The sequence below is a fragment of the Xyrauchen texanus genome, chromosome 32 (assembly GCF_025860055.1).
Source record: "Xyrauchen texanus isolate HMW12.3.18 chromosome 32, RBS_HiC_50CHRs, whole genome shotgun sequence".
Lineage (NCBI taxonomy): Eukaryota > Metazoa > Chordata > Actinopteri > Cypriniformes > Catostomidae > Xyrauchen > Xyrauchen texanus.
The window spans coordinates 36,130,038-36,139,731 of NC_068307.1; the positions used below are offsets into that span (position 1 = coordinate 36,130,038).

General features: G+C 43.9%; 1 protein-coding gene across 1 annotated transcript; it reads right to left on the reverse strand.

Annotated features, from left to right (window-relative positions):
- Positions 1 to 5,023: 5,023 nt before the first annotated feature.
- Positions 5,024 to 8,942, reverse strand: parapinopsinb (parapinopsin b). Its single transcript, XM_052102079.1, has 4 exons — positions 8,612 to 8,942; positions 6,945 to 7,273; positions 6,058 to 6,291; positions 5,024 to 5,143 (listed from the first exon to the last, which is right to left on the reverse strand). Exons 1-4 carry the CDS (start codon positions 8,940 to 8,942, stop codon positions 5,024 to 5,026), a joined length of 1,014 nt encoding a protein of 337 aa, XP_051958039.1.
- Between the last annotated feature and the right edge of the window lie 752 nt (positions 8,943 to 9,694).

Here is a 9,694-nt window from a genome sequence, read left to right on the forward strand (position 1 = left end):
CTGGACTTGATTTTAATCGATATTGAACTTTTATTTTCTAATGATTAATAATGAATAAACTTATTGAATAAACAAAGAATTGTGTCACTTATCTGTTCATATAGAAAAACATCGCATTGCAAAAATGTCTTAATATATTACATAATTGTAAAGGTAGTAATGGAAAGGAGGCGAGAACCGGCTTGAGAATATAAATAATATTTTAATATGAAACTTAAACAAAACGTCAAGGTTACTGTTGTAACCTCCATTCCCTCTTGGAGGGAACGAGACGTTGTGTCGAGTGTAGCGACACAAGGGGACTTTCTTGAAGACCTCGGTTACCTCTGAACTTGAGAAAAGGCCAATGAGAATTTGGTACACAGAATTTGCATGTCCCTCCCCCAGACATACGAGTATAAAGGGAGGGAATCATGCCTCTGTTCATTCAGGTTTTGCACTGAGGAGCCGAGTATAAGGTTCGGCCAATGTAGTGGCTCGGTTCAGCTTCGTGGCCAGGGGGACACAACGTCTCGTTCCCTCCATCAGGGAACGAAGGTTACAACAGTAACCTAGACGTTCCCCGTCTGTCACACACTTTAACATTGTGTCGAGTGAAGCGACACTAGGGGTCCCTATTTAATCATGCCACGCGCTGAACTGTGTACGTGTACTGCTGATGCAGGTGTGGGCAGTCAGTTGCGTGCCAAAACAACAAGCTGGGTCAGACTGTACTTACCCTTCCCCAATGCCCCGCAAAAATCGTCATCAACATTTTAGGTTCTCTGCATCCTGAAGGGGGGGGGAGCAAAGCAACGTGCCAAGCATGGGAGCAGGCCTTGCCAGCCACGCCTTTTCTCTCTCTATGTTTCTTTCAAAGAGTTAAAGCGGCTGGGGCCATCTTAATGCTTTCACATGCATCGGGGAAGGCATTATTTTCCAACTCCTATTCTTTCAGTGGGAAAAGACCCCATGGAGACCACCACCTGCCCAGGCTGGGGGGAGGTAAAGTGTGGTGAAATACGTCCCATGGGTTTTCAGGTCACATGTGGAAATGACGCGGTGGTAGATCCTACCTGCTGAGAGGGAGGAGTTGCTACAAACACGGCAACCCAAAGGGAGACACGGGTCCGCCAGTAGGGGGATCGTGCCATGGAAAATACACACAGGGGGATTAATCCACAAGGGCTCATCCTATGGAGCACCTATTCCAGTACAGAATCATTTTAGTACCCTTAGTGGGTCTGGTCGGGGAATTCCTCTGCTGAATTTGTGGACCAGAGGGCTAGGGAGGAAGAACATCCAATGAGCATGAATCTAGTGGACCCAACTGGGGGAAAGAGCACACATGATTACCTCAGTGGAGGGAAAAGGCGCTATGTGCAACCGGAACACCCCGTCAGACATTCTGCATTCCCGAGTTCTACGTGTTCGGAGCTGAGATTGTAAAATCTCGTAAAGGTATTGGGTGTTTCCCAGCCCGCTGCTCTGCAAATGTCGGCCAGGGAGGTGCCATTGGCCAGTGCCCACGAGGATGTCACACTTCTCGTGGAATGTGCTCGAACCCGCAAGGGGGCGGGCACGGCCTGGGTGTGATAGGCCAAAGCGATGGCGTCAACGCCCAGTGGGAAAGCCTCTGCTGGAGATAGCGTTCCCTTTCCGCTGTCCACCAAAGCAGACAAAGAGCTGCTCAGAACATCTAAATCTCTGCGTGTGGTCCACATAGGTACGCAAAGCACACACCGGACACAGCAACGAAAAGGCTGGGTCTGCCTCCTACCGGGGCTGCTGCGCTTTCAGGTTCACTACCTGGTCCCTGAAGGGGGTCGTAGGAATCTTGGGCACGTAGCCCGGTCGTGGTCTTAGAACGACATGGGTGTCTGCCAGACCGAACTGCAGGCAAGTGTCGCTGACATAGAAAGCTTGCAGGTCCCCACCCTCTTGATGGAAGCGAGCATGATCAGGAGAGCTGTCTTCAAGGACAGGGCTCTGAGCTCGACTGATTCTAGCGGCTCGAAGGGTGGTCTCTGAAGGCCTGAAAGGACCATGGAGAGATCCCATGAGAGGAACAGGCATGGCCTGGGGGGGGTTCAGGAACCTCTAAGGAACCTGATGATCAGATCGTGCTTCCCTAGGGACTTACTGTCCACTGCGTTGTGGTGAGCCGATATGGCGCCCACATAAACCTTCAAGGCGGAGGGGGACAGCCTCCCCTCAAGCCTCTCCTGCAGGAATCAGAGCACTGACCCGACTGCGCATCTCTGCGGGTCTTCGGATCGGGAAGAACACCAATCTGCGAACAAGCGCCACTTCAGGGCGTAAAGTTGCTGGTAGAGGTAGAGCTGTGGTTGGTTGATCGTGTCTATGACAGTAGGTGGTAGGCCACTTAGATCTTCTGCATCCCGTCCAGGGGCCAGACATGGAGGTTCCAGAAGTAGGGGCGCGGATGCCAGTGGGTGACCCGTTCCTGAGAAAGAAGGTCATTCCTCAGGGGAATTCACCATGGAGGGGCTGTAGCGAGGAGCGTGAGATCCGAGAACCAAGTCTGTGTGGGCCAATAGGGGGCCACTAGAGTGACTTGTTCCTCGTCCTTCCTGACCTTGCACAGCACCCGTGCAAGTAGACTCACTGGGTGAAATGCGTACTTGCGCAGACCCCGGGGCCAGCGCGTATATCCCGAGGGGAGCCTCCGCTACGGAGTACCAGAGTGGGCAGTGGGAGGTCTCTTGGGAAGCAAACAGGTCTACCTGTGCTTTGCCGAACCACTCCCAAATCAGCTGGACTGCCTGGAGGTGAAGCCTCCACTCTCCGCTGAGCATGCCCTGTCACGACAGCGCATCCGCTGCTGTGTTGAGGTTGCCCAGGATATGAGTGGGGTGCAACGACCTGAGTCGCTGCTGGCTCCAAAGGAGGAGATGGCGGGCGAGATTCGACATGTGACGAGCGCGCATGCTGCCTTGTCAATTTATGTACGCTATCGTGGTGGTGCTTTCTGAGCGAATCAAGACGTGCTTGCCCTGAAATAGTGGGGGAAACCTCCACAGGGCAAGAATTTACAGCAACTCTAGGCAGTTGATGTGCCAACCCAGCCGGGGCCCCATCCAGGAGACGGCAGCTGCGTTGGACCCTGTTTGGAGGCATCTGATGTGACCAGAATGCGTCGGGAAGCCTGCTGTAGGGGGACTCCTGTCTGCAGAAAACAGAGGTCTGTCTAAGGGTTGGATGTCTGGCGGCAGAAAGAGGTGATGAACACACGGTATGTGCCCCGGTGCCATGCCCATCTCGGGACTCGAGTCTCAAGCCAATGCTGAAGCGGTTTACTATGCATCAACCCAAGTGGCATGGCCACCGCTGAGGATGTAATTTGCTCCAGGAGCATCCGAACCGGCACAATGGAACCACTGTACCTTGTCTGAGCGAACTTAAGCAGCTCAGCACTGGCTGCATGTGCTCGTTTGTGATGCATGCTGACTTTGAGACTAAGTCTAAAATCTATGCCAAGAAAAGAGATGCTCTGAACCAGATAGAGCTTGCTCTTTTCCCAGTCGACCTGAAGCGCTAGACGGCTGAGGTGCCTGAGCACCTGGTCCCTGTGGGCGCACAGAGACTCTCGAGTGTGAGCTAGAATCTGCCAGTCGTCAAGTACGTGGATGCCCACTTCCTTTTGCAGGCAAGGGCGGCCTCTGCGACCTCTGTAAAGACGCGAGGGGACAGGGACGAGCTGAAGGGGAGGACCTGGTACTAGTACGTCGGGCCGTCGGACATGAGCCGTAAGAAGGGTCTGTGCCGAGGCAAAGTGAGACATGAAAGTACGTATCCTTCAGGTCTGCCGTTGCAAACCAATCTAGATGCTGGACACACGTTGGGATACGTTTCTGCGTGAGCACCTTTGAATGTGAGTCTGTGTGAGTCCCGGTTCAGAACTTGCAGGTCCAAGATTGGTAGCCACGCACCGCCTGTCTTGGGTACGATGAAGTGAGGGCCGTAGAACCATGGCTTCATCTCAGCTGGAGGGACAGCTCTATCGCAGGGGTGCGAGTGCCTGCCGAACTAAATTGCTGAGTTGCAATTACCGAGTTGAATGGTCCCATCCTGCCAGTGCAACAGGTTGGAAGTGCCGTGCAGAGAAGGAGAAAGCCGCTGATATGCACCGTAGATCCAACAGCAATGCTCTACAGAGGTGAGTGGAACAACAGTGATCTCAGTTCGCTGATCGCACAACCGCTCGGCTCTGAAGAAGAAATCTGAATGAACAGAGGCATGATTCCATCCCTTTATACCCGTATGTCAGGGGGAAAAACATGCAAATTCTGTCTGCCAAATTCTCATTGGTCTTTTCTCAAGTTCAGAGGTAAACGAGGCCTTCAAGAAAGTCCCCTATAGTGTCACTTCACTCGACACAACGTCGAAGAGAGCGACAGATGGGGAAAAACCAACACACACACAGGTGTCGGCAGCTGTCCGTAAATCTCTCTCTCTCATCACACTGCAGCTTCCAGTCAGCCTCTATCCCTCTCTGAGGCTTGATTAGCCTGATTAGGGGCCGGGTGTGGGCGATCACGACCCGGCCCAACCCTCCGCCCTGTCACAATAATATATTAAACTCAGATTTTAAAGATGGAAATTACATTAGTTTAGATTTTAGGACATTATCAAAATTAAGTGAGCATTGGGTAAATTGCTGGGTCATTTTGGGGCATGCACACATTCTCCATATCCACACCCCCCGATATCAAGATTACGTTTATCTAAAATAATAAATAAATACAACTTTAATATATATATATATATATATATATCCAGCTACTGAGCAAAGACTTTACTGATTTACACATAGGTACTAATAAATTGGTCCCAGTAGATGTGTGGTTAATGATGTATGTATGTATGTAATGAAGTAGAATGAAATATTTAATCTGATTACATTTCAGGACTTGGCTCTGGATTCTATAAAGATATCAGTGGATCTAACCAACCAACAAAAACTGATATTGAATTTTAGCTGAGGGGCACTTTTCTGTAGCAGACTGTGGTGAATATAAAGTCACTCTGGGCTGACTTTGTTGATCATTTGGGACACGGTAGTCTGAGCCTCAGTTTCATCATCCTCTGAAGGCCAAGGGTCCTTTCCACACAGTAGAAGTGGTACTGCATACTTCCGGAACTGGAAAGAAAGACATGATTTCAAATATATGTGTCTTTGAAAAAGTACAATTTAAAAATATTTTACATTTTATAACAATTTATCAATTATATTTCTTCATAAATTTGCTTGCCTTGACCAAACATACATAATTTATTAAAGCACAAGAGCTTATGGGTATCCCACACAGCTGCAATTTCGCATTTGATATTTTTGAATTAGTAGTACTCGAAGCCAGATTTTAAAGAACGTATAAACAGTATTTGAGTTAATATTCCAAAATGTGACGTTTCAAGTACTGTTTCATTAGGACCACTTGATTGTTTTTATTAATGACAACTTTACGGTTTAAAGAATAATGGTAAATTAAAACTAATAAGTATTTTTAAATATAAAGCTTGAGTAACTATCTTTTTAATTATTTTTTTAGATATCTATTAGTATTTATAGTGTGACTTTACCCCAATAAAGGATGTTGTTTAAGGCGTTTACACGACAACACTCATTATCAGCTTGATGAGCACAAATGGTGTAATAGCATGTATACGCACAAACATTTTCACACCAAAACCAAATACTGCACACAAAGTTTTTTCATTTTTGTTATTTTGATATTCTCTGAAAAGAATTCAGATACTTGAATTAATTGTTTGGTCCAAACAATTCAAATATTAACCTAGTTTACTGTACGCATAAAAATAGAACAAATCGTCAATATTTCACACTTTGGTGTGAACAGCTTCTATCATATGCATTGTTTCTTATTAAAATCTTTGTAATATTTTTCATGCTGTAAAGACTTTGAATAGGCCTTTATGATGCTAAACTAGGCAAATCATACCTATGCAGATGCATTTCTGGTTAGAAACTATCACCCAACTATGATTTTTATCCAATAGCTATCAATTTCACTGTTAGCTAATCATGTCACTCACCTGTTTATTCATGTAAATATAGATCATGGGGTTGTAGACAGTGCTACTTTTGGCCATGTATATAGATACCACCTTCACAAGAGCGTCCAACTCTACATCAGGTTTGAAGATGATTGTCAGAGCCAGTGTGGCATAGGGCAGCCAGCTCACGAGAAAAGCCAACACCATCATCACCACCATCCACCCCACCCTAGCCTCTGCTCTTGCGGCTGCCCCTCCACCCACTTTAGCTACCTGAAAGAGATCAGGCATTCAGAGTCAAATAACTTTCTAGAACAGTTTGGTGAAAACTGTTTTTGCCAAGATGGGTCACGTATAATTTAAAATGATGTTTGAAATGCTTTCATATAAAAAGGAGACTGCTTGGAGCTGAGTTGCACAAAATAATTTAAAATCCAAAATTGCTTGTGCTTTTGGTATTGTGTGCAATTACATGTGGACTTAAAGTCCCTGTGAAGTGCCTTGATACACACACACACATACCCCTTTCCACCATGCTGCTCATATCAGAGCCGCTTACCAGAAAACTTAAGAAGCAATCTTAATACCAGCCAGCTCTTTCAAAGACATGAGGACCAAACGATGATCTACCTAACAACTTATGTGACCAACGTAGTCACAATGAACTGTTATATGGAAAAGAGCTACATAGATTCTACAGAAATTCTTCTTTTGTGTTACACAGACAAAATAGCAGCAAACAGGTTTGAAATGACTTAAGGGTGAGTAAATAATGCCAGAATTTTTGTTTTTGGCTGATCAATTCCTTTACACATAATGAATAAATAAAACATATTCAAACATGAGTCTTTACATCTCAAACTCGACACATTTCTTTTAAAAAGTAACATTAAAAAACTAAACATTTAAATATGACAATGTCCTACTTGTCTCAGTGTATAGAGCAGCCATGAATATGAGACCACAATGATGGCAAACGGCACAGCGAAACACAGAGAGAAGTAACAGATGATGTAAGACATGTTTTTGAGGTCTCTGCTTTGCCAGTCAGGTCCGCAGGATGTGCCAACCCCCTCCAGCTGGTAACTGCCCCAGCCAAATAGAGGTGGCATATTCCAGATAAGGGACCACAGCCAAGATAACGCCACACCGCCTGCGGCATGCTTGGTCTGGAATTTGATGGTGCCCAGAGGCTTGCACACTACAAACAGCCGTTCCACAGCAATCAGGGCCACTGTGCATAATGACGTTATACCTGTAGGGTCAAGAGAGAGTCAAATGAGGCAAAAGAGTAAATTGAATACCAAAAATTTTATTTATGTTAATGACAGTTCATTCCATTTAAATTTCAAGTTCCAGCGTTTTATGTTCTGGAATTAGATAAAAAATGTAAATAACTTTAGGATAAGCTATTTACAATTTAAATAACCATTAAGGCTAGGGAAAACACTGTTTTTCTGCATGCCGTTACATCTTGTGTACGGTCGACAGTGTTGGGCAAGTTACTAAAAAAAATATATTTACTACAAATTACTATTAATTATCAACAAGATTACTGACTTACTTCACTGAAAAGTAATCACATTAATGACTACTTTTAAATTACTTTTAAAAACACTTCACAGAAAATCTTTTGTTTTTCCAGTCAATCAATTAAAAATAATGTCTATATTGCCTCCTTGTTCACTGACTCGTTAGGGGGTCGCAAACCCTTGATCTGTGACAAAACGCAAACTTTGTTACATATTAACGGAATTTGCCTAAATGTATTTTACAAAAATAATATAATTTTAGAAATATTTGTAACCCAAGAAATTTTCTTAAAATGTATTAACTTAATTGAAAGTCAGTAACTGTAATATGATTACAAGAAATTTAAATGTAATGTGCAACACTATACTTTTCTGCTGTAATTGCTGTAAGTAATTAATTACTGTCATATACTGTATGGGATGATCCCTAGCGTCCAGTTTCCCTTGTTGATTTGTCCCAGGTGTGTCTTGTTTCTAGTCTTGTTAACCTTGTTATTTTTTGTGTATACTGTATAATGCCCTCATATTCTCTGTCTTTGTCAGTTATTGTACTTGTAAGGCTGTTGTGTTGGAGTGTTCTGTTTTCTATTTTCTTGAGTTTGTTTGCTTTTTACTAAAGCTGCACAATTATCCACAGCTCACTTCTCAAGGCTCCATCAATACAAATAATTTGTAATTAGATTACACAAAAACAAAGATGGTCGAGCGCTCAGCCTTTCAAAGTATCTTTTGACTATGAGCCCTTACGGATGCGTTCAATGCATGTGCACAATGTCTGCATTGTGATTCTCTTTAGTAGTCAATTCCAGGTGCAAGTAGAGATGATGTGCACAGACGTGGACTGCCTTTTATTTTAAAAAAGGGCTATACACAGACAGTATGCACATACTCTCCTGATGACTACATTTGTATAACTTATACCGTGTGCGAGACGTAGCTGCATGCAGAAAACCAAAGTATACTTAGTCATTTAGATTCACTCATGTATGTTATCTGTTCATTTAAAATGTAGCCATGATACAATTATCTTTTGTGTTGGAATAAACCCAACCTAGACTTACCAAATAAAGCAACACAGAATCCCTCCATAACACATCCGACCCGTCCCATGATGTAGTAGCCCATGGCATTGGTCACCACAGATGGTAGACTTCCTGTAAGAGTAATGCCTAGGTCAGCCACGGCAAGGTTCACCAGGGCAAAATTCAGAGGCTGCCGCAGCTGTTTATGCCGGAGGGTGACGACAATAACCGTAGAGTTGAGCATGACAGCTGTGATGGAGAAGAAGGCCATGAGGACGGATAGCATGATGAATCCTGCCCGTGGCAGGGGCACCTTTGACTCAGGGTCATGGAGGGATGAGCCATTCAGGAATTCAGGGAAAGAGGCCATCTCTCTGAATCTTAAATAAAACCAATCGAACAAAAAGAGTAACCTGGATGAAAAGAAAAGTAGTTCCTCTACAATGTAGTTTTGTCTTCTGTAGTTTTAGAAGTGTTCGTACATTAGTTGTGTCATTCTAGTTCATTAAACATGTACCTTAGCTTCACGCGTCCTTAAGGAGGTGACAGACACACACAAAAAAGGGTTCTTATTCAGATTAGGTGCTGTAAGACAAATAGTTAAGTCTCTCAGATCCAGACTTAAGACACAATAAATCCTTGAGGTGTGATCTCTGATAAAACACTTTCTCTGATTGCAGTAGAGGTATGACATGAAAGACTGAATAAAGTGTTGTTCGAATTTCATCAAACCACAAAGTATTCTCTTTTCTATCGGGTTTTTGTCAAAAAATAATGTATTAAAGACATTATTGTGAAATTAAATTTTGAGTTTTGTGGCCTTTAGTCCAAGAGTGTTAGCATTGAGGCATTTACTGTACACGCTGGTGTACTTCTAAATGTTGACCTAAACTTTCAGCAGCTTGACAAAAGTAACTTTTAGTAAAATAACCTTATTTACTGGGAAAATTAAGTAAAAATATTGATAACTCGTCATGGACTCACAGGTATATCAAAAGTTTTTGTACAATCAAATGCTCTCTAGAATGCAAATACCCCATCCCCCTAATACTAGGGATGCACCAATATGGAATTTATGGGCTGACACAGATAACAAATAATTCACAGCTCATTGTGGTGATA

What these genes read in the sequence shown, in the direction of transcription:
- parapinopsinb (XM_052102079.1), bottom strand. Translation starts at nt 8,942, where the DNA reads ATGGCCTCTTTCCCTGAATTCCTGAATGGCTCATCCCTCCATGACCCT. An exon ending in ATTCTGTGTTGCTTTATTTG is followed by an intron (nt 7,274 to 8,611) that starts GTAAGTCTAGGT and finishes TTGACCCTACAG; the next exon opens with GTATAACGTCATTATGCACA. An exon ending in ATATTTACATGAATAAACAG is followed by an intron (nt 5,144 to 6,057) that starts GTGAGTGACATG and finishes CTTTCTTTCCAG; the next exon opens with TTCCGGAAGTATGCAGTACC.